Source organism: Colias philodice, chromosome 18, assembly GCF_061535455.1.
Source record: "Colias philodice isolate Cphi_HAF_F1 chromosome 18, ilColPhil1 Martin Lab GWU primary, whole genome shotgun sequence".
NCBI classification, from domain to species: Eukaryota; Metazoa; Arthropoda; class Insecta; order Lepidoptera; family Pieridae; genus Colias; species Colias philodice.
This window is the reverse complement of record NC_143103.1, coordinates 2,287,197-2,313,540: the sequence shown is the minus strand read 5'-3', so window position 1 is coordinate 2,313,540 and position 26,344 is coordinate 2,287,197. Positions and strand designations below refer to the sequence as shown.

Genomic DNA, 26,344 nt, shown 5'->3' with positions numbered 1-26,344 from the left:
TGTCGCAATAATCTGAAGAAGCCGTCACTACGATTGGTCGGTTATTCTGCTTGAAGGCTCCATCTCCACTCTGAGATCTTTCTGTATACGTATAATGTTATTTTCTAACTTGATTTATATTCACATGAAGATAAGATTACGATATTTTTTTGGATATAAATTGACGATAAGAGTAAAATACAACGTCTCTACATTTCTGACTGGTCCTTCAGTCTTTAAGTGTTTAAATAAATATTTATTTATCAGTTGTATATTTTTGTGTAACAGTTTATATTTTAATAAGTTAATAAATTTATAATCACAATTTTCGTGGTTCTATTGCTGTTTTTGAAAATTAAACGGTTTCACGATACGATTTGAATCATTAATAGAGATAGCTAGTTATTTGGCTAAATGAAAATTGTTAGTCTATCCCGTAAAGAGCTGATAAATCACGACACTGATTGCAAACCGCTGGTAATGAATAGAATACATGAACAGAAGGTACTAGGTAGTTAGACGTTGATGCAGCTAATATAAGATTGTACATAACATTTCAAACATTGGATCGTTTATAGTCCTTTCCACCTAAGATGATTTCTGTGACACATCGATTTTTGACACGTGTAGAGATGTCGGTTACTGAAATCGTATCAATTGTTTCCGATAATCGATAATATTCTATATGGAAATGAAATCGATTTGAATAAAGTACCAAAATTAGTTTTTTCGGCATTTCGCCAACAATTAAGGGGATTACTATGGTCAAAACCGAAAAACACCTTATACATATTGAATTTTGTTGAGGAAACTGTTGGTACGATTGTGTTAAAAAAAATATATGTGATACTCAAGGATATAATTAACAAAGTGTATTGTTTACTTTTCATTTTAGAACGGCCTAAACATAAAAAAAATACATACAAATCAACCCCTTTTTGAACATAAAACGCATTTTGTTAGGAAAACGGCTACATATTTATACATGAAATTTATACCAAAAAATATGTTATGATATTTGTAACAATTTGTATTGATTGTTTTTTCAATTTTCATTATTATCGTTAAATTATCAAGAAAAAACTCGAATTTATAATTAAACCCACATAAAACCTCACCTCTATTGCATATTTTTGACGAAATTTGACGGTGTCAGTTCGACTCGGACGGGGGACTGTACGTGCGGTTTTTTTTGCAAAATAACGCTAAAATTCACCGAATTGAATGTTTTGTTAAATTAAACCAGATTGTAATAGGTATTTACATGAGCAGTTCATGAAATGAAAGTTAAAAATAGGTATGTAAAGATATAAATATCTGTTTGTAAATAAGTTTTGTTTTTGATAGGCGTCATTGAGTAATATCCAGTGTTGATAATTTTTGACAGTAAAATATTATCAGAAAACACATACCTATAAAACAGTAACCAGACTTTCCCTGTGTCTTGAATATTTTTTAAAAAAGATTAATTGCTGTTCTATCGTATATTTTAAGGGTTCAAAACAATCCAAAGCCGGGAGATACTGACAAAATTTTGGGTCATTTGTAACAGGATGGCGGTTCTACAGTGGTCTTAGTACGCAATGACAAAAAGAAAAATCATGGTCAGAACAGTGGTACCGGCAGACTAGTCGCGTGGGCGTTAGTCGAACTCGTCGGATAAATTACGGAAGGCAAACGATTTGTAACACAAAAATTTTAGGATTTACCGATAGCCCATAAAAATGAAGTAGGCGGTAGTGTCATGCCATACTTTTCCGGTGTAATTTACAGCCCACAATACCGACGTGAATGCGTTGATTTAAAAAAAAACAACCATTTGTACCAGGCTAATTTTTGCACAGGTAATCATCGTCCAGTAGCCATGTACGAAAATCGCCATGCCATACTTTTCAGACAGTTCCAAATGGTCGCCATACCGCCGAAAATCAGCATTTTTTTTATATTGTACAAAATCATTTAATTTTATATTATTGTATAAAATCGTAGGAAAGTCAAAACTGACATACCTAAACGTATAGCAACATTTTTAGCCGACGCCATTATAGGACGAAATTCTCAATTCAACTGAATTTTTTGTTGGTTCCGTTACCTCCGCGCTTTTAACTGGGTGAACCGATGATTTCTTCTACACTAATATTATAAAGAGGAAAACTTTGTTTGTTTGTTTGTTTGTTTGATTGTAATGAATAGGCTCATAAACTACTGGACCGATTTTAAAAATTCTTTCACCATTCAAAAGCTACATTATCCACGAGTAATATAGGATAGGTTTTATCCCGGATTTTCCACAGGAACGGGAACTATGCGAGTTTTTCTTTGAAACCGCGGGCGGGGCCGCCGGCGGAAAGCTAGTGATTCATAAAAATATAAATTATATAACAATAATTCCTTTGCAGTGACTCTCCGAGGAAAAAAGAAATAGATTCGTGTTACAAATTTTAAAATCATACATAGAACATTTCCATCGACAAGGTTTTCTGGTATTTATAATCTACCGCCTGACAACTTAACCTCCCCTCCAGTTGGTTAGTTGTCAGTCGATCGCTTACATTTTTTGAAGAGACGATCAGCGAGCCAATTGATCTTAAACAGCCGACCAGTGCGGTCTATAAGTGCCATAGCCGTGCCTTGTGATTTATGTAAGATTTAAGAAAACTATCAAGTGAATGTACCAAGTGAAGGAATAATAAAATATGAATTGTGACGAAGGCGTTTTTATTCTACAACCCAACATTCGGGATAATAATAATCAAATAAGGTTTCATTATAAATATATTTATAAAAAAAACGAAGGTTTTTTCAATATTATTTTTTTGTTAAATTTTTACTTCACGAAAGCGAAAACTCTTCTGAAGACGTCAACTCTCTGGAAAATCTGTTTAATCGGAGGATTTTAATAAGATACTAGATAATATGTCGCAGTCATCTGGAGCTGCTGCAGCTGGTCTGCTATTTGATTGAAGACTAGAGCGATTATTGAATGACCACATGTAATTGAATGACTAAAGAACAACTCGTCATCCAACAATATGCCGAACGTTCTATCCGCTCTGTTCAAAGGGCTATAAATTCGCTAACTAGTTGGACGTCGTGAGTGATGCTTGTTAAATCAACGTTCGGCCTAGTAATCCAAACAAATATCAGATTTAATCAGATGTCGGCGATGTCTTATAGACACAAATAATGGAAACAATGCTAAAAAACATAAATTTAAAATTACAGTATCATAAAAAATAGATTTGATCGGAGCCCTCAGTGCGCGAGTCTAACTCGTACTGGGTAGGTTTTATTTCCTTCTCGAATACCTTTAATCTTCAACTGCACTATAATTTTCCTGTTGCCATGACATGGTGGTACTGATCTACACACTTCACATGCATTTTTTCCAAAGCCACAACAAAATAAATTATCCAAGTTTGCACCCTTATAAAACCAATTCCAAGTTGCCCAATTTCTTCCTTGCCCGCGCCAACATAATATGTAAGACTGTTTAACTATAGCGTTGAACATTGTAATAGACCATAGATACCGACACAACTAACACTGTATTCTTTGAACGGAAGGTATGACCCATATCAGTCATAGTCATAGGCTCTGGTAACTTCAGTCGCAGGAAAATCACTCATTTTGTAATGTGTTCAAAGATAAACAGTAGAAAAAAATAAACTCAGTTTAAAACACGTTATAATATTTTTGATTTTAAGCTGCTATATAGTCGATAAATAGGCACCAAACTCTTAAATTTTAATGTTTAAAAATCGAAACACATTTTTTTCTCGTCATCATTTCAAAGACGTAAGGAATTTAAAAAATTTACCCCGAACTAACTACAAAATACATAACAAGTCGAAAAAAACGTGATTTCTTGTCCGTTCCCCTATTTTTTTCGGTGTGTGTAGGTTGCATGCATATATTCCTACTAGGTATGAAGAGATATACAGAGAACGCTAAATACATTTGCCTGGTCATCATTACCATTCGATACACCATGACATGGTAGAGGCCGTTCTATAGAATTACGTCAAATAATGTACTCCATCTTTTATATCTCTGTAGGTGAGATGTTCTCCACCCTAGCCATCATCAGGTCTCCAGAACATAGTAGAGTCCGTTTTGAATAAAATTAATTTCTAAATCGGTGTTTTCTTAACTGTTCCCCACTCTAGAACTTATAATTACTTGCTTAGTCATCTTAAGGTCTCCAGAATGGGTCATGTAGTAGAGACTTTGCTTATAACGGTTAATGTTGAAAGATGAGTCTTCCTACATTACATTTACAACATACATAGTACACAATATTTACTATTCATAAATGTAATATGTTACTGCCTCTCAGAGAAAACATAAATTAGGTAGAAACCACTAACACATTACGATACAATACGATACATTTTACAATTCCATAATCTTTGGTCACTTTTACTTCAACAATGATGTATATTATAGAGGGCGGTTAAAAAAACAAATTCAAATATAGTGACAGAATCATTAAGGTCGTTGAACCATGTAATTGCCTTAACTAAGGAAGCTTAGCAAACAACAGCAACAAAAAGTCAACAATAACAATTCGTAAAAATAACAGAATACCACGTAAAGTATCAATATAAAAATGCAACTTGTATACAAGGCTGACGTACTCGTACAGACGATTGACTCGATTGACAAACGATCACAAGATAGGCGCCGATTATATGATTTTCCAACTCTATGATTTTTCAACGATCCATTTCATGTACACGAATTGCGTAGGTATTATATTTTTGTGTTATTTTATTTTATTTTTCATTATATTAAACTAAACAATACTGTTTTTGATTTATAAGCTTAAGATGTTTCATTTTTATATTTTTGGTAATAATGCCGCCATAAAATAAAAATATTATGCACTAAAATTATTTTGGCTTTTTAAACATAAAATATGTAATTCGGAACACGATGAAGTGTCACAGGAATCATCCTAAATGAAAAGGACTATAGTCAGCGGAGATTATATCACTACATGTCACACATATCAACATATTTGGCGATACTAGAAAAACAACATGAATTCACAAATATTTTCCCGGAATTTGATGTATCAAAACAAATTATACATCTAAAACATTGACAGATCTACCGGCAGCTCCTGCAAAAAAGCGGTGGTAAATGTATTTTTCGCTCTACTAGGTAGGTAACTACTTGTTTCATACAAAATTTGAATATGAAGTTTATTTTGTTTTCTATAGTTTAATACAGTCAGCCTTATGTTTGGACTTAAGAAACCACGTCTAAACTACGCTAGACTTAACAGAACTAATTTGATTAAGCCACTAGTAAGTAAATTACCAAAAGCTTGGAGGACACAGAATAATGTTTACTTCGCTACTTAAGAGATCGATCATTTAATAAGATATGAAGTTCATTCGTCCTCCAATACATACACACACGCAGGACACAGACAGGATTTCATTTTCCATGCTAATAAAATAAGCGTGTAGACAAGGCAAAAACTGCAGGCCTGTATTTCATGCATATTCCAGTAACCGCTTTAATATTCCACGACCATCCATCCTCTTCTGTCAGCGACAAACGAGGTTTTTTCATAATAATGATCACAATTTATTCTTGTCGGCCATCTTGGATAGCTTATTCGAGACGGTAACAATGCGATTAATTAAAACTCTATCTCTTTTATTATTATCTTTTAACAAGATGCCATTTGCGATGGTATAGTTCTCTCCAAGTGGACTCTGCGAGGTTCATAATACACTGGTCCAATACAGACAGTACTTGCTTTGAATGTTTTTATCTATAGAAAAATATTTGTATGATTTAATAAAATATCGTGTTGATTTAATTAATACTAGTTTACAAACAATTAGATAGTGTGAAATGAAGGACTTAAATTAGCTTATAGATTCTTTATTTCTTTACTGCCTTAATGTTTTGTTAATTCCAAATGAAATGTTCCAGTGACTATAGCGAAATAGTGATGTTATACCCACGAAGATCATTCTCGAACCCTTCCTCGATCAGCGGGCGACATATCCACACGATATAAATCTTCTGTAAAGAGAGTGTCACTCAACTATAATTGATGGAGCGTTCGGAATGGCTGCCTTTGTTGGGAAACGATTCGTTTTGAAAACTATTTTAATTATTACCGTGTGGGGACTTATGGCCGGTTTCAGAAATTCTGGATGTGTTCTGTTTACTTATCTGTCAGTTAAAATGACATATGAATGTTGAAAATATTTAAGAGCGTAGACAGAGTCTCTGTCTACGTTTAAGAGTGATAAATAGGCTCAGGGATAGGTACTACAAGCAAGTGATGACACCGGTTTTTAAAAATACGGATGAATAAATTAGAGACATTGTTTAGACAGAATTCCAATGAAAATAAGAATCATACGGAGTTTTTGCGTTTTCAGTTCATAGTATTTTCTTCTTTAAGACGATCACTTTTAAAGTACAACGGGAAGAAGACATTGGCCGTCTCAAGTTCGAGTATCAAATAAACGGAATCTACGAGTTGTACATTTCCAAGTAACTAATGAAGAATAGTTGGAAAGTCCTCCGTGATAAATCCTCATGTACAAGCCGATGCAATAAAGAACTCCATTGAACCGAGAGAAATATTTATACTCAGTCGGTAGGACAGAAAGTTAATCAACAAATTGAAACCAATCATAAGTTAGCTGAGTCGGCTATATAATTTATGAGCCGTGAAAATAAAGGTTCAGTTGTAGTTACAATTACACTTGGCTGGGATATAGAATTATTGCGTAAAAGGAGCTGATAGTATCCGCTTGCACTTGTTTGATCATTTTCGCGCTAGTTTGAAAGTTTTGTAAGCGATAAAACTTCTAGTTGTGTAATTATTTTTCTCCAGTTTACAGTTACAGCAGTGTTGATTTGTTTGGACTTTACTTTGCTTTGATATAATTGTATCAGAGAAATATATTTTCTTATATTTCTTAATGATACTTATCTTAGGCTGTCTACTTTGAATCTTGAATGACTTATTTTTGAATCCGTGTTTTCGCTCGCATGTTTATCTGAAAAAAAAAAGACGTGTGGCACTCGGGGACTGCCGCGGTAAAGCTATTGTATGCTATGCCTTTAAGCCACACCTCCGCGCCCGTCGGAGTGGGGAGCGTGAGGTTTTTCGTTACTAAATTTCTGGATTCGGTCCCCGCGCTCAAGGCCCGCGATAAAAGCTATGCAATAGCTTAAAAAGGTATTTAAGTAGTGTTCACTGTTATAAACTATTTTTGGATTTGTAAAAATAATAAACGTAAAATGCTATAGGTAGCAAGTATCCATAATAAGATAATTGACCTAATAACAAAATAATGTTACATTACCTATCGAGCAAACGTTGCAAATATTTCACATGCCGTCCAATTACTTATACCGAAGTATTAATTGAAGGTGACAATGCTGCTGAGCGCGGCAAGAACGATGCAGACAATTTTGATACCAAGTTCATTAGAATAGCATTGAATATCGCTTGCATTACATAATATTGTAGGTAGGCAACTGTTCAACTACGGTAAGCATTTTGATTAGTTTTCAGTTCAGTTTGTGCTTTGAGAGAATACCGCTCTTTAATCACTCGACTTGGCCTTTCTACATCATTACTCTTGTTTCTATAGTTACACAGTTAATTGTACTGCGTTTCTTGTTATTATATAAACTTCTAGTTTAGAATACGATGATAATCAAATTAAATTCGCATCTGCAGTACCTACGAGATTTCTTTGTGAAGTTAATACGCTAGGTTCCTCGATTTATGAAATTACTAAAACCGAACAAAACTTATACTTTAAAATCAGTTGCAATTTAATATTTAAAATGCCTCTCTTATATGAACCTACTTTAAAGATTTTTTGGTTATATTTAAGAATATATTTATATGCAAAATAAAAGATCGAACACGCTTCTTATCATAGCAAAGAAAGGATTGAATAAATTTTATTCGAAACGTGAGCAAACGAACTCTACGCGCCGCTACGATTTACGAAAACTGTACAAATCGCGCATCATACAACCTATTTTTCATCGTTTAAATTCCCGTTTAAACATTCGTGTTCGTAGATGTAAAATTCGTATGTCTGTAAAATTGGTGTAAGCAAAAATACGCGTATCTCAATTCTCAAAGCGAATAGGTAGGAAGTGCCCTGTTTACACATGCGTGTATTCGTCTCGCTAATCGCCCCATTCGCACGAATATGTAAATGCCCCATTAAACGTTTTATTTCCACAGGACGCGTCCGGCAAGTGCATGGCAACACAGAAACACCTCGTAAAGGAGAGTCCAGAGATGCTGGCTATCGCCACGTGGACGGGTCAAGTGCCGCGGCGACCGCCGCTGCCGCCGGGGGCCAAGTTGTCACAGTTGATGGCCCTTGGCTCCCGGAGGGACCCCAGGAGGGTCGTGTGGATGCTTGCCAAGTCGGACGCCGAAATGAAGTAAGTTAATTGGGAATTAATGAGTATCTTGTCATTGTTAAAGAATTGTCCTATTTATATGACATTCAATAATTCTTTTTCCATGTACTTTTATGAGAGGTGCGATAAAATACAATACACCTTAAGTAGTAGATACTTAGTATAGTAACCAATCTGAAATAATATATTATGTAAATTATGTGGAATGAAAATTGTAATAAATTATAAGAGAATGTAAATAGTACAACACACATTTAATTTCGTTAAAAGACTTATCGCAAAGGGTGTAGTCTCCGCGTCTCAGACGCAAAAGAAAATAAAAATTCAATTTACTTTATTATACGTTGAATTATAGCAGATGGATTCATTTGATGGGGAATGATCAGAATAATGTTTTAATGTACATTTTTCATTGCTTTTACGAGGCTTTTGGAAAATATTGTGGCTTTTCAAATTTCATTTAATGATACTGATTGATATAAACTCCCATGTTTTAAGGATTTCCTCAAAAAACACATTAATTTATTATTAAACCTATTAAGAAACTCGAAAAGGTTTACAAAATATGTAGATTTTAATAAATTGATAATATAATGATTCTTCATTGTTTTGCAAACAATAAGATAAATAAATATATTCGTAAAAGTAAAGCGATAGGAATATCGTGTCATCGTTAATAAATAGACCTTAAACATCCAAACAGGGCTTATCCAAGTTACAAAAAAACAATTCGAACTGTTTACGCACATACCCATAGACTGGTTATTTATCGCTCTCACCCTCGCCGCATTACCACTTCTACGGCATTCGGAGGGCGGGCAATTTTTTCGCAAACGCTACGTCATTTCCGACAGCCCCACGTTCCTAACTTATTTGATACTTTTTATTGTTCAAACTCGTTCGTTATTAAAACTTTATCTACGTGTATAATAAAACAATAAAACTTCCGTTTAAGATAAATTTCGGAAGTCTTGCGAACATCGAAGAAATTTTTCTAAGGATAGTGTTTTACGTTTCCGGTTTCCGATTTGTAATCGTATTGGATAGAATATTAAAAGATTTAACATCTCACGTGAAAACAATAGATAGTTCCAAGTTAACGTAATAAGTACCTACTGAAGATACGATTTCAGTAATCAGTAATATAATTTTGTATATAATATTATATGTCGACACACAAATAAGACTTCTTTGAAACTCTACTTTGTTAGCAGAGTAGAATGGAACGAGACAATATATGATTAAAAATTCTTTAGCACTAGAATCTAGAGATAAAACTTTTCTATGTAAATTATTATCCTCTTTAAGTTTTCCTTTATGACTATGGATTTCACATAACTCATAGAACAATTTTCCTATCCACGTGCAACAAAGAGCGAGATATTAATTATCTCCGTTCCCTTATTAAGGTAACAAATGCGTACAACCTTTGTAATATAGAAAGTAATAACGCCTGCGTAATTTATACGGCATCTCGCTGCAAGTAATTTTAAATAGGCGCTTTAAAAGTCTTAAAAGTTTGCACATCACCTGAATTTTACTTATAATGGCAATGAGTGGGCAATGAAACAATCATTAGAGCTTATTTATAAAGCTTCCAATTAATAGTTTACTAAGAGGTTTATAAACATACGAGTATTATGCCATTAGCGACATACAGTTCGTTTATTTTGAAAGTGATATCGAAAAAGTTTTTACTCTTCGGGGAATACGAAAGTGATTGGATAGCGTGGGTCACCGCTATATAATATTATGTATTGGCTTATGATACAAGTTTAATATATTTTTAATGAAAATTGTTATAGGATTATATTTTTTAAAAAGACCCAGGCATTCGTTTTCTTGCATTTTCATAGATTTTTTTAATTTATTTCTTTGTTTTATAAAATCTTGTCACATATAATATTACACTCGCATATTATTTTAAACCTTTATTATAGATACCTCTTCTTAATAAAATTAGACAGTACTCAGTAGCGCTATCTTTTTATTTTTTTTGCGCGTTTTTACTATTCGCTGTAAAAGGAATAGTATGGCGATAAATTATATTACCTAACATTTTTTTAAAGTTAACATCCTTCTGAATACCAATATATACCTACTTGAGAAGAATGAATCGAGAGATTGAAATCAAATTGTATAAAAGTGTCGTCGATACTCTACATTAATAAATTTCCAATTCGATATATTTTTAGAATAAATTATTTCACACCGTCAATAAATAAAACCTTTTTAATTAACTACAAAAAAATTCACACGAAATAAATGATCATTGAATAAGTAAATCCGAAACAAGCTGGGTGCATAAAAATATCTCATTTGTACGTGACCAGCGAACTGAAATGTAATAGAATAAGGATTGGACGTAGGTACACGTAATGTATACTTTTCAGGCAGTATATTACCCGGCTTCACCTTTTGTCAGGGACCTCAGAGGCGCTGGGCTAAATAAAAGAGAGAACTGACAAATGAGCGGCTTAACGCATGGAGCAACGGGAAAATAAAATGTGCTGATATATCTATATTCTATAGTGATGGAAGCGAATGTGGTCCAAATATATTTTTTTCATTTGTTTATAGGTAGATAAGTAATTGGATACGTTATGTTCGTTATATATTTACACATTTAGAGAAAACAGTTTCCCGTGATTGCTAATGTTTGTTCATTTGTTTTAGTGTAATTGTCAAATATAAGTTTTATACATCTTAAAACCTTACATAATAATATTATGTTCGCAATATTTATGATTTAGTATGAAACTAACCAGCGTGTAGCTTTACCGGAAGCATTTGTTACTCCCCATAGCGTTTTAGCTCATTACTTATACGTTTAACTGTTAAAAAGTTACATACACACAACTGAACTGTAAATATTCCTTGGTAAAAATAGTGAAAAACATCACGTAATAAATTGCTATAAGCAACCGCGTTCCTCAGGGCGAGCTTAGTAAGCTCCACTGAGTGACTTATAGCTTCTAGCGAGGAACTTTTTTAGACTTTTATATGAAGTCTGAGACTTATGGTTTGTGTGCGTTGATTTATAGCGGCCATATTATATGGATTTGCGGATTACGGATACAGAATAATGAATAGGTGCGTTAATTTTGTATGCAAATAGCGATCCCTTGTGATAAGATTAGCCGTTCAAAATGTCTCTTACTTGTACCTTAATTTGGGTATAGAAACACATGATCAAAATAAAGGTATTAATAAAAACGTTTCTTTTTATCAATCATGTAATTCTTTGTGGAAGAGAGACTATTAGCTTCATTAGTGATTTGCAATAAACCCAAACTTATAACATAGTTTTATGTATCTGATCGGTTTAGATTTTAACTATGATTTTAAATATCTCTTTTTGTTGATGCTTTCAAAGGGAATGGATGGCTGCAATATCAAAAACAGTGAGTATATTTGAACAGATGTTGAACAATATTGTGAATTTTAAACGTGGCTCTCCATGTGTTTTATAATTAATTTTTTTTGACTATTTTGTAGTAGTATCTACTACTAATCCTTCTATTAGTGTAGGTAAATTGTGCAAAATATATAAAGTTATCGAATCACAACCAGAGATTTATCAAGACTTTTTTTACCTTTTTTAAATTTTCAGTTTAACCCAATCCAAGCAGAGGCAAATAGTGACAACTTCAACAAGACTTTCTTTTATTTATATACATGATGGAATTAACATAATTTTCGTTCCAGCTGCCCCCGCCGCCACACATCGAGTTAGTTATGTCAATGCCTTACCTCCGCACTGCCTTCAAACGACCGACAGTCAGAGTTAGACGTAAGTAACTAGATTCTAAGTCTAACCTAATAATTGTTGCACTTTGATGTATAGTAAAACGCCGTTTATCCGAACGCCGATTTACCGAATCGCCAAATATCCGAACGCCGATTTACCGAGTCGCCGATTATCCGATTCGGTCCTAAGCGTAATACAAAAAATTAAAATGAAGTACCTACCTAATCTCTGTTTTGTTTAGCTGTAATGAGTTGGAATTTGCTGGAGTCCAGATATATTTCAACTGGTGTTTCAAATTTAATATGGTAGAAAGCTATAAGGAAGACCCTATCTACGTTTATTCCATATGTGACAGTTGTTTTTTTACTAATAGTCTATGTCTAATTATCAGATTTTTCGAATATCCGAATCAGCCCGGTCCCAATTAATTCGAATTTATTTGATACTTAATTAAGCCTTATTTGTCGTGTGTTTCACCCCTATTTCTCACAAAAACCGTAAACATAATGCAAGATGTAGTATGGTCGTGTTTTTTGGATTTCCATAAATTAATTTATATACTAATTTAGAAAACTAATCCTGTACGATACTATAAATTCGAATCGCATCGTAATGGAGGGGTTTTAGTCAGTAACATAACTCACGGCCTTTTCAACGAAGCTGTAGGGATTCCATGCAGGTTTTTCCCGTCTATAAATTCAACTAATCTATATGATATGACATGTTTGTCTGTATGTTCATTATAGAATCGTAAGCTATGCATTTGATTATGTGATGATGATGCATGAGTCCACGAAGGTAGTACGACCAATCTTTACAGCGTACTATAGGAAAAGCCTGGGTGCACAGCTAGTAGTATTACTATACGAGTTCTTTATGTTTAATAATATGAAATCTTGTTAGACTGTTTTTACTATATAGAAGTTGATTTACCTGCAGAATTTACACACTATACTTAAAAGTCCTTAATAATTATCTCTACAAAAAGAAGCTGCTGAAATTCATCACTCTATTTCAACAAATTACATTTCCATAATACCAGTACTTCGTTACGATATAAAAACGGGAATGTTGTGAAGTGGCGACATTAAAACTCATGTAATTAATCCCACGTACAATTTGCACGTGCCTGAGATTAAAATAACGTATAATATACGCAAGTGTACTGAATGGGCTGACAATTTACTTGTTCATTAAGAAAATAATAAATATGTAAGCTTCAGCATGCGCCTTTGTTTGAATAGTTGCTAGTTAAATGTAGCGCGATAGATATTCTCCATCTTGTCGCATCTGGCTTTATGAGATCTAATATAATTTAATAAAATAATAATTTTATTAAGTTAAAAGTAATATTTTTAAGGTAAAAGAAACTAACATTAATAATTAATCAGTTTTTAACCCTTCACAACACTTCAATTTTTTTTTATTAGTATCAAAAGCAATACACGCGCCAGATATCAATATAGGTAATATCTAAAAGTTGAAAAATCACTTATATTTCCTTATTTCACTTGTCAGAGCATACCGTTTTAGAGAAAAATAGGAAAATCCTTGTTCGCATCACAGTCCACAGAACTCAAAAACAGTGAATTTATACGCGGACGTTAAAAATGCAGGAAATACTAATTGCCACGCTTTTAACTATTCATCAATTTGACGGCTATCAATAAATGAATGAAAACTGAATTGGAAATGTTTGCACGTGATACCGACAGCGTTGCATTCATATTCGGAGCTCCCAAAGCATTTCTCTTTTTATTTGCTAATACAGCCATCACTGATTTGCTTTGACGAGATCTTTCAAAACATTTTTGCCGTGATTATTTTTATGAACACATCATTATGGGCGTTATAATCAAAAGAAATGAATTATATATTTAGTGTAGTCTAGAATAGTAATATAATCATGGTCAAATTAAAAATAATTCTTAATATCCAACAATACGAAACCCAACAGACATTATCTACCAATAACTCGGATACCGAGACAGCAAAATTTTATGATCCTACAGACAAAAAGAAGGGTGCAAATCCTAAACGCCAAAAACGTCGCAGGGGATCGCAAGAAGAAGATGTATATAAAACTAGAGAGGATCACCAACAATTTAAGGAAGATATATTTAACAAAATTGACGCTTGGAAAAAAGAACAAGAGCTAGTGCTAAAGAAACTGACTGATGATATTGCTGAAGTCAAGCAACAAAATATCAGCATTCAAAAAACTAACATTGAAATCAGAAACACAAATTCGGAAATAGAAAAATCCTTCCACTTCTTGTCAGAAAAGTATGAAGATCTTAAAAGTGCCGTGACACTGTTGCAGAAAGAGAGAAAAGAAACTTTAACTTATATAAAGTCTCTAGAGGATCAAATTGATATGATGCATAGGTCACAAAAATCCACCATGATTGAAATTCGAAACATCCCCCCCACTCCCGCTGCGACGGCTGACCTCTTATCGGTTGTCAACAAGACATGTGATTCTCTGGATGTGCCTATTCAATTATCTGATATAAAAGATGTTTCCAAAATAATTAATAAGTTCAATCAAAAGAAACCCTCAGCGACTGTTTTGGTGGACTTCACTACCATCTCTATTAAAAATAAAATTCTATCCAAGGTTAAAGAATTTAATAAAACTAATACTCACAATAAGTTTAATTCGCAACACATTGGCATCCCTGGACCCGTTGTTCCCATATACATAACGGAAAGCCTCACTGCCAAAACCAGAAAACTGTTTTACTTAGCTCGACAAATTGCAAACGTCCATGGATATAAGTTCTGTTGGACAACGAATGGCAGAGTGTATATGAGAAAAACGGACGGTGGACAACATATTCATATCAAGGAAGAAAATCAGCTGCGACAACTGAATGAAGCGACAGCATGACTTATATTATCCAAAACCATACTCATATCCATACATTATGATAGTTATCGAAATAATTTATTGTTAACTCTATTTCTCCCTATATACCCTATTTATGATCTTTTACAAAGAACTGTGAAAAATCAACATACACATTACACACGTTATTATACACAACACAATGTCCATAATAACAAGGAATTTAATCTGTATTTACTTATATTACTTTGCAAATTGGCACGTGCTTATAATTCAGATGATCATTGTATATTTAACCAGTGCATGTCTAATATTCGGGTCCCTAATTTAGCGAAACTTTTAATATGCTTTCAAATTCGATGATGATAATAATATTTATACTGAGTTAGAAATAATTAGTGAAATCGATTGTACATATCTGCCGAGTCCTGCAGACTTTAGTAGCCCAGATAACCACAAATCGCTATTAATACTAACGGTAAATATCCGCAGTGTCCACAAAAACTTCGATCAACTTGCTCTATTTTTGGCATCCTTAAACTCAAATATAGATATTGTCGTTTTAACAGAGTGTTGGATAAACGGGGACAGTATAATACCAGGCTTGAACTCTTATACTGCCATAAAAACAAGTAAAAGTTTCAATCAAAATGATGGCGTTATTGTATATATTAAAAATCACCTCAAATATACTTTTTCGGAACCGGAAATGGAAGGTGGGAATTGTCTTCTTCTAACAATTGGGCGTAATCTTTCTCTTATCTGCTCCTATAGACCACCAAGCCTTCATCCTTCACTGTTTATAAATTCGCTGGACAAATTATTAAGCACTATCCCAAATAATGAAATCATTCTGACTGGTGACATTAACTTGGATATTCTTCCCAGTAACACTACGGGTTACGCGTGTGACTATCTGAACATGATGTACTTCCATGGCCTTAGACAAGGAGTAAATAAACCAACACGGATAAAATCTTGCATAGATCACTTCATGTTAAGAACAAAAAAAAGGTGTAAAACTGTTGTTTTTGATCCCTTGACAGATCATGCACCTATCCTTCTAGAAATCAGCACGTCAAAAGATAAGAACAATAATGAAACGCTATATAAAACCATCTATGATCATAAGCTTCTCCCTGACTTAATAGACAATATAAATTGGTACGAATTCTATAAGATACAAGACCCAAATGAAGCTGTGACTTTCTTCATCGATAAAATTGAATCTGCATTAAATAATTTCAAAATAGTTAAAAAAGTTCCCAACCGAAAAAGACCCCTGAAACCTTGGATTACTTTCGGGCTTATTAAATGTTTAAGAAAAAGAGATAGATTACATAAAAGAACCAAAAGAAACCCCACAGATCTTGCTTTACTCGATGAATACAAGAAATATAGAAACACATGTAATAACATCATAAAAAATGTGAAAAAGTCATATTATAAAGACAAATTGGACAAAAATTATGGCAATCCAAAGGGCATGTGGAAGATAATAAAGGAGGCATGTAGTCTATCGAACAACAGAGCACCTAGCAATGAACTTTTAAATTTAAAGTATGATACGATTGACGCATTGAATGTAGTCAATAACTACTTTATTTCAATAGGTGGAACACTCGCAAAATCTACCCTTAATTCACTGAAGAAAACGGAGAAGGAATTAACACTAGATTTAAAAAACGATGAGTGTCCTAAAAATTCTCTTCTACTTAGTCCTACTGATCCTCAAGAAATATGTGGGCTCTTATCTAAGCTGAATTCCTGTAGTGCTTCTGGCTATGATAATATACCTACCCGCATATTTAAAGAATTCAGAGACCTCCTGTCACCCCACATAGCCTATATATGCAATCTAAGTATTAAAACAGGAGTTTTTCCAAAGCCTCTTAAAAAAGCCATTGTCATCCCTATCCATAAATCAGGCGACAGATCATGCCCCTCTAATTACAGACCTATTTCTCTGCTATGTACTTTAGCTAAGATATTAGAAAAATGTGTAAGCAAGAGACTTACTCGCTTCTTAGAAAAAAATAAGCTCCTACATAGCAACCAATTTGGATTTAGATGTGGAAGATCTACTGAGGATGCCACACTGCGGCTCACTACACAAGTGTCAACGCATCTGGATGAAGGATATAAGTGTCTAGGAATATTTCTAGACCTTCAAAAAGCCTTCGACACTGTGTCCATCCCAATTATGCTTACTAAGCTGGAGCATGTGGGCGTAAGGGGCCTTCCCCTTGCCTGGTTTACAGATTACCTGTCGAATAGAACGCAATCTGTGCGTATAGAATCTAAACTGAGTAACGAGGGTGAGGTCTCTTATGGAGTGCCGCAGGGTAGCACTCTCGGTCCTATGCTGTTTCTGATATATGTGAATGAGCTGTGTAAACTAAATGTGGCTGACTGTGAGGTAACTATGTTTGCTGACGACACGGTTATATTATTTAAAGGTAAAACATGGAATGAGGTATTTAAAAAATCTGAAAAGGGACTTCGAGCTGTGACCGGGTGGTTGGAGACTAATTTGTTAAAATTAAATGTATCTAAAACTAAATACCTATGCTTTTCAAAAACATCTGCAATTAGTCCAGCTGATCACCTGGACCTTACACTACATGTTTTTCCGTGCAACCGTGATTCCAGCAGTACTACAGGCTCATGCATGTGTCCGAAGATACAGAGAGTTCCCCAAATAAAATATCTTGGCATTATAATTGATGATAAGCTTAACTGGATTCCGCAAATTAGAAATGTCTCAACGCGGATCAGAAGATTAATATATGTATTTAAAACACTTAGAAACTTTGCAAGCAATGACTTAATAACTCTAATATATAAAGCACTTGGGGAATGCCTCATAAGCTACTGTATAACATCGTGGGGAGGAGCAGCAAAAACCTATCTGTTAGAAATTGAAAGGTCTCAGCGTGCGCTTTTAAAAGTAGCTTTCAAGTTACCATTCGACCACCCAACTACCATGTTATACTCTAAAGTGAAGATTTTAAGTGTCCGAAAACTATTTGTGTATCAATGTATACGGCGTTATCATAGATTTAATAACAGCAATGAGTATAACAAAAATAGAAGAGTTGCTGTTCCAGTTCCGTGGACTAAATCCAAATTTGGACACAGGCACTATAAATATATTGCTCCAAAACTGTACAATAAAATGAATAAGTTTTATAATATTACTGCTCTGAATAATTACCAAATTAAGGCTAGAATTTTGAATTGGTTATCTAGACTTGACTACAATGACACAGAAAATCTATTATAAATTCCTTAAATGGCTTAATTATTAATACAGGTATCCACAAACACAAAGACACACACACACACACACGCACCCACATACACACATACACACACACATGCACGCCTGCACACACGCACACTTACATAAACTTATTCTCCTAATTAATATAGTATTGGTAATGGTTTTGGACTTATTGATTTTTTTTCTTTTTATTAATTTTAATTTTTAAAATATTAATTTCCATTTCTTGATTTTTTACATTTTAATATACTTATCATGAATCTTAATTTTACCTTTTAATTGTAATTTTAATTGATTGGAAATTGTAATTTGTAATATTTAGCTATAATAACTTAGGTACTACTAACTTACATTTTATTGTTATGTTGATTGTAACAACTTATAATAATAGTGTTGCATTGTTTCGATTTAATATTGATTTTTTGCTGATTTAATATATGTTGCTCAATGTATTTTATAATTACTAACTTATTTAATTTTAGATGAATTTATTTATGTGATGATATAATTTTCGAAATTTGTTTTGGACGTGCTTTATTTGTAATTAGATACCTAGACACATTTTGTTTTTTATTTTGCGGTATGTACTTATTTGTTATTGATTTTTCTTAATAGTTTTAATTGCATGTAAATTTTTAATTTATTTTTGATTTTATTTAATTTGTCTCTGATTTTTTTCGTGTCATGTAACTGTAAATGGAAGACACAGGCTCCTGAAAAACAGTTCTTACTATCTTAGGAGCCTGGGTCGCTCTTATTTGTAAAATGTTTTGAGTGGAATAAATGATTTATTTATTTATTTTATTTAATAGATAGGTACTAGTGAATAAGTATGAAATTCTCATGGAATAATATAGCTAAAAGGCAAATTTTTGCTTTCAAATTCCCAACTATTTAGTCACTGAACTATAAGCTTTCGTTTTAATTTCAACAGCTCACGACTTTCCATCAAATTAGATAGCGCTCTTTGTAAGTCGAAAATTCAATAAAAACTACGTGACTTCCCTTGTCCTTCTCGTTTTAACGTTCTTGTTTAATGTTCTCTTAAACATGAATTATGAAATTCAGGGCATTTAATTTTCTTTGTTGGTGATAATAATATTAATATTTGTTTGCTGGAAGCTGGGTAGCGGTGGACAATGTTTTGGTCATTTTGTTTGTTCTTTAAAAGGGCACGGCGTAAACAATGAACAAATTCGGCCGGAATTCTTAAACTCAATTTATAATTCAATTTACTCGCCCTTGTAAGTGTATATTGTTGAGTATCCCTCAGTATATTCCATACAATACGGAGCAAAGAAATACAATTTGTATTTTATTACGGAGTTCAGTAACTTTGATACGTGTGGAATTGCTATCAGATCTTTATATATTGTCAGGCTCCAAGTTTAATTGTCCATCAAAAACACATGCACCTCTTGCCCATAAACTTGTACTTTCATTATTTTTCCTTGACCACTAGATTGCCTGGAAGAGATCGCTGTCTTAGTGATAAGACCGTCTATTGTGCTCAACTGTGTCTTTTTTGTTGTTTGTAGGTAAATCTTAACTATAGTTATTAATGAACATAATTAACCTAGCTAACATAAAATGAGCCAGACAACAAACGCGTCGACTTAACATCTTAACATTAGATCAAGATAGATTTACTAGTTCCCAGGGTGATATGGACGTCTTATCTGAATGAGAAATATAGGATAGAACCGCAATTAAGCGTAACTAGGACTAACTCTAAATGACCGAACTTTCTCGAAACCGTAATGATGGTCTGGACTTTAAATAACGGAAGCTTCGCGGAGTTAAATGTTTGATTTCAAAACTTTTGACGATTAATAAAACCAATGTTTAAATATTTATCGCCTTTAATAAATAACACACGTTTATTTATTACTAGCGGTCCGCCCCGGCTTCGCCCGTGGTACATATTTACGTTTTCTCTACATAAAAACCATCCTCGTATTTCAAGGAATATAATAGAAAAGAATTATCGAAATCGGTTCAGCCGTTCACACGTGATGCCATGACAACGCGAAACGGGTGCAGACCCGCCGCCTTTTTATAGCTCCCGCCGCGAAGCGCGTCGAACGCGGCAACTGATACACAAAAATAATCCTTATGGCTGCATGATTCTGTATTCACGCGCGATGACTTATAGCGTATTTCATGTATAACTTTGGTGTTTCTACACCGATTTACATGATTCTTTTACTATAACCTGCCCAGGAGTATGAAGAATAATTGTGCCAAATTTGGTTAAAATCCGTCGTGTAGTTTTTGTTTCTATAACGAATATACAGACAGACAGACAGACAGACAGACAGACAGACAGACAAAAATTTTACTGATTGCATTTTTGGCATCAGTAGCGATCCCTTATCACCCCTACATAGTTTTTTTTTAAATATATTTCATGTACAGAATTGGCCTCTCTACAGATTTATTATAAGTATAGATGAAGTACCTACTCAGTTGATGACCTTTTATTCAAGATAATGTACGGTATTTAAATTAATATCTCTAAAGCGTGGAGTAGTGGAAATTTATTAAATTTAGAAAAAACTCTCGTCAATAAACCTTGTCCTTAGCGGTTTTATAAAAAATCCAATATCACATTATGTTTCGTTTCTAAATTAAATAATTCGATATGACCTAACGCTATTCTTATCTGTAATGAAATATATTTGGGATCCAAACCCGTCTGACCATACGTAGGAATTAAATGAAAATTAACGTAAGCTTCTCAGCTTTACGAGGGTGAATGAACTAAGTTTATAATAATGTTCATTCGATGATAGAGATTTAGTTTATCTGTGGAATGAGACTAAAACAGTATACAGATGTATTAAATGATTTTGAGGTTAGATTATCGTCTGTCTGCTTGTCCAGCTTTGTAAGGGTTTAGTTTTAAGACAAACTCAAACTTCTATATAAGTTTATTTAATTTAGATTCTATAGAGACCATCGCCAAGAAGCCTTCGTAAGGGCTCTTTTCAATAATAGTTTATACAAACTCAAACTCAAACTCAAACATTCATTTATTCAATTAGACTACTATTTAGTAGCACTTTCGAATCGTCATTAGGTACATAGTATTTTTAACATTTACCACCGATTCGGAAAGCAGTATCTATGGAGAAGAATCGGCAAGAAACTCCATAGTTGCTCTTTTACAAAGAATTAATTTACAAAGAATTGTAATCAACTTGTAGAGTCGTATAAAACAGAAATGCCACACAATGTCATAATTATATCTATACAATTGCATATATGATGCAGTATTCTCTTCATTTTATAATTTTTCTTATCTCTAAAGTCAATCTTCTATGAGTGTATAGTTAGATACTTTTAGTTCGAGCATGACCCAATTAATGCCGTAGCAGGCTCTACCACTTAGAATATTATAAATTCATATTTTCTCGTAGGAAAAGAAAAACAAGTCATAAGACATGGTTAGTGGAAGCTTGCATTAACATTTTATGCATCATGTTTTTCAAACAAATATAAATCTGTTCAGGTTTCTATATAAATTATTATTGTTATATTAAAAGTAAATTTAAACTTTGCAATGTTTTCGGTTTTTTGGGTTTGATTGACAATTTTTTATACGCAACCCCGCGGCAGCACTTTATGAACACAAAACAAATTCAGGGGCGTTACTCGAAGAGCAAAAAAGGTTCGATACGCCCTCTCCCACATGAAAATCAGGGACGGAATCACAATATTAGACTAGTGTAAGCTTGATTTTATACGTAACAGCCTAAAGTAGCGAACCTTGAAACGAAAGAGCCTAAGAGGGAAGATATCTACAAGGAAAGAAAAGACCACAAAGAGTATGTTGCGTTATACAAAACTTTTTTTTAAAGTTTAATTGTAGTTATTATTATCTGATAGTGAATAAAATACATTGATTTGAACATTATATTTAATTGTTTTGGGCATGTTTGCTTTCATGTCATCCTGAACTTAGACTGAAACATAAATTTTTATCAAAAAAATATGTATGATAACTTTTACACGCTCATACGTATGAACTAGATACCCCATACATATATCCGAGGAAGCAATAAGAAAGCAAATGTTTGCCTTAATTACCGCTTAAAATACGGCCCTGTTTATAGCAAGAACATTTCGAAAACTTGTAATGCGTTTGTCATGTCGCGCCCAAAATCGCTTAAAACTAAGCCTCCTTATTTATGGCTTAAAAAATATATAAATGTATTATTAAATAATACATAATTTTACGTAGGCAGAATTATGCTTGTACAGTTGAGTAAGTCGAAAATTAATAATTATGTTTAATATTTTTACTGTGTTCTAAAGGTTAATTTTACAGTACTTTAATAAGAACTAATTAAATAAATAAATAAAGCAAAGCAAAGGATGTTTTACCTCGGGGATTAAAAGTTAAATTGAAGTATAGAAGCATAATAAATGAGTTTAGCATACTTTTTAATTAAAACATTACGTTCTACACAAACTAAAATATTTTGTTTTGGTAGTTTTGAATTAGGGGTTTCGTTGAACTTGTGTGATCGCTTATTATTGTGTAATTTATGAAATGAAAATCTCTAGAGCACCTAGGTATCTCTAAACAACAAAGGCAATACCATCAAGTGAAATTTTATACAATTTTTTTATACCTACAATACTTATTACTTAATACATTTAAATTTGGGTTTGAAGCTCTTAAATATTAATTAATCTAGTTTTGCGTAGTTTTCGGCTATCAATTCAATATTAATTTCTCTTGTAATAATATCAGTTTGAATTTCCAAATAATTTTCACATAGCAAAAAAACATTTCCCGCCAAAACCAGATGTCAAAATAATCTGTTGTCTGTACAATATGGCGGGTTACCCGCCCCGTAAGTAATGCGTAGTTAATGGCTCAGCTGCCTCTTTCTTGTTGAGCAGCATTATTGTGCATAATTCTCCCCAGCCAGCCCCTTTTATAAGCTTTTCTAACAATATGATCTCATTTACATTCTTTAATAAAATTTGTAGGTACGCATTTTAGTATTAAACTGAAAGAATTTTATAAATGCACAATGTGGTTGGTAATAGTGTTTTATTATTATTTAACCTGATATTGTTGTACATGATAATGAAAATAGAGTAAGCTATAAGCCTACTAGCTTTTACACTGTGTAATATTATCTGTGCTGTAAGATAAAAGCATTTGTAGGAGATTGCATAATATTATTACGATAAATAAGACGCTATAGTCTATAGAACAAAATATTCCATACTAGCAAACTGGGCGAACTCCGTTTCGCCACCAGCCTTTTCTTTGCTATAAACCTCACGGAGCCCGAGACCTTTCCAACGAATGCAAAACCGTGGAAATCAGTTGGTGCGTTCTGGAGTTATAGCTTCAGGAAGGAAAACCCGACTTATTTTTATATATAGTAGATAAGACTAAATTACATAGCTAGTAAAATAATTCGTTTTGTATCTCCAGCGACACCATCAGAAGCATACAATCGGAACGCTCGCAACGCGGTTGGTGCGCTCGACGGGCGCGGTCTGGTCGCCGTGATCAAACGCCAGGTGCCACTGGCCGGACAGCTGAACCACGAGCTGGCCTGGGGGCAAGGCTGGGGCTGGGTCACCCTGCCAAACGGCGTGTGGAGTGGAAGTTAGTATTATTGTGTAGCTAGAATAAAATGGTTTAGTGATGGGTTCTGTTCGTATAAAAAGTGTACAACATTAATTGATCCTGGTCTTGTAACGTCATAGAAATGAAAAAGCGAAAATTTTTTAAACTATTTTGCCTGCCAAAACAATACTAAGAAATTAGAGAAAATAACTACAAAAAATTCATTCCAAAAACAACACCCATAACTCAAACTAAAAAAATGAACAAGTAGCCTATCAGTATGCAAAAGATTAGTATCTAAACTCATATGTTTACATTCCAGGACTAACATGGTCGCAAGACGGGGAAGACTTCGCGCTCCACGCGATGCCCATCATGCACCACACCAACGTCTCTGAAGCCTGCTCCATGCTGGACGGCGTCACGGCCTACGAGTGCTCTGCGTATGAACAGGCGCTAGCGGAGTACGACGACACTGCCACCACCTCTGATGACTGGGACTTCGGAGTAGACTGCGGGGACTTCATGATGTAGACTGAATTCCAGTCGATGAAATAATTTTGCGTTCTGGCTCTACTTTACGAACGGTTTTGGTAGATGAGGTAGATGCTAAATCTTCGATGCTGAAAGTAGACTTGGTATAGGTAAATTAGGGAAAGCTGGCATGTTCACAGTACTCACACTTATGCAATTTCACTTACAGTATGTTCAAAAATAAATGCGACTAGTAATTTCATTTTAGACTTGAATTGTAAAATGGGTGCGTTGTAGATATATAGGTACAGTGTGTTAGGGATCGGACTTCCTACTTTACCTACGTATTTTTCATTATATTTTATCGACAAAATACCATATATTGGGGGGTCGCACCCCTCACCCCTCTGAATGGCAGCAATTTTTAGTTTTAGTGTCTCTTATTCTATGGAGTTAATTGAAAACCGTTTCATTTATTAATTTTATTATGTCCACACACATAAATGTGACCTTATTTTTAAGGTAATGAAATTCACTAGTATCTGAAACCAAATTTGTTAAGAAAGCAACAATAATTTTTAACAAAAACCTTTGACTTAGACATAAAACTTAGCAAAATTTTAAGTTATTTTTTAGTTTTTGTGCTGTACCTTGAAAACTAGGTCCTCAACATATCGTTTTTTTCTTTTAATTAGTTAAAAATTAGTTATGCTAACAAACCCATTTCAAATTTATGCCAAAAGTTAATTTAATAAAAAAAACCAGGGTCTACCCAACACTACTGAAAACCATCAAAAACATCCTTATCGAAAATAGGTAACATTCCATTACCGTGTGAGCGAGAGAGGTATTCTTACGATAAAAAGGTGCGAGTGAGTTGCTATTTTGTTTTTCAATGACTCCATTTTTTCAGTTATCCATCGCTTCGCGTTGTGACAACAACTACCTCATCGTTTTACCGCTCGTACATTTTAACGGAGTATCCCGTGCTATGGTTTATTCAGCTCGTGAATTAGCAGACATACATTTTGTGTATGGTTTCTGCGATGGCAACGCAGCTGCTGCCGTTGTGGAATACCAAAGAAGATTTCCAACACGACAACTGCCTAGTGCTCGAACTTTCACGAGTATAATAATGTGATAACTCTGATTATTAATTAGTAATTTGATTTTTGAAAAAAAAATGCCGATTTTAGTCAAAATTTATATTTTTCTAACAAGATCCTTATCATCCAAATTTCCACCTTGGTGAGAAAAATTGACATTTCTAATGAAAATGAACAAAAAATTAAATGATTTTATTAAATACTGTAAAATAGTCTATAATTCTTCCATTTACTGTATCACAAAATTCTTCATAGATTTTTAGATATTCGTACTACACCAATTACATCACCCTGTATTTATAAACAATTGCAAAATATGACACATACATAGGCCGGGAGATACTGACACAAAATTTCGGGTCATTTGTAACAGAATGGCGGTTCTACAGAGGTCTTATTACGCAATGACTAAAAGAAAAATGATGGTCAGAACTCAGAACGCTGGTACCGGCGGACTAGTCGCGTGGGCGTTAGTCGAACTCGTCGGATAAATAGCGAAAGTCAAACGATTTGTAACACAAAAATTTTAGAATTCACCGATAGCCCATAAAAAAGATGTAGGCGGTAGTGTCATGCCATACTTTTCCGGTGTAACTTACAGCCCCCCATACCGACGCGATGCGTTGATTAAAAAAAAAAACAATTCAAACATTTGTACCAGGCTAACTTTTGCACAGATAATCATCATCGTGCAGACATTTACGAAAATCACCATGCCATACTTTTCGGACGATTCCAAATGGCCACCATACCGCCGAAAATCTGCAATAAAAATTTTTTTTCGCCAAACAATTTGTACCAGTATTGCATTTGGATTTTTGGAGAGTATTTGATAAAATGTGACCATTATTATATTTGCCAT

The 26,344-nt window shown here is 33.7% G+C and overlaps 1 protein-coding gene and 1 long non-coding RNA gene across 2 annotated transcripts in view; one reads left to right on the top strand and one right to left on the bottom strand.

Moving 5' to 3' along the window:
- The window catches only part of LOC149480270 (uncharacterized), a 52,525-nt gene extending 27,988 nt beyond the window's left edge, over positions 1-24,537 (top strand). The window contains exons 5-9 of the mRNA XM_089706655.1: positions 8,231-8,436; positions 11,792-11,819; positions 12,124-12,208; positions 23,765-23,941; positions 24,225-24,537. Of these exons, the coding sequence (XP_089562781.1) occupies positions 8,231-8,436; positions 11,792-11,819; positions 12,124-12,208; positions 23,765-23,941; positions 24,225-24,436 (708 nt within the window). The 3' untranslated portion in view covers positions 24,437-24,537. The remainder of the gene's footprint in view (positions 1-8,230; positions 8,437-11,791; positions 11,820-12,123; positions 12,209-23,764; positions 23,942-24,224) is intronic.
- Positions 2,567-3,237, bottom strand: LOC149480271 (uncharacterized). The gene is made up of 2 exons (XR_016317018.1): positions 2,971-3,237; positions 2,567-2,923 (listed from the first exon to the last, which is right to left on the bottom strand). It is a non-coding gene; the product is annotated as an uncharacterized LOC149480271 (long non-coding RNA).
- Positions 24,538-26,344: the final 1,807 nt, after the last annotated feature.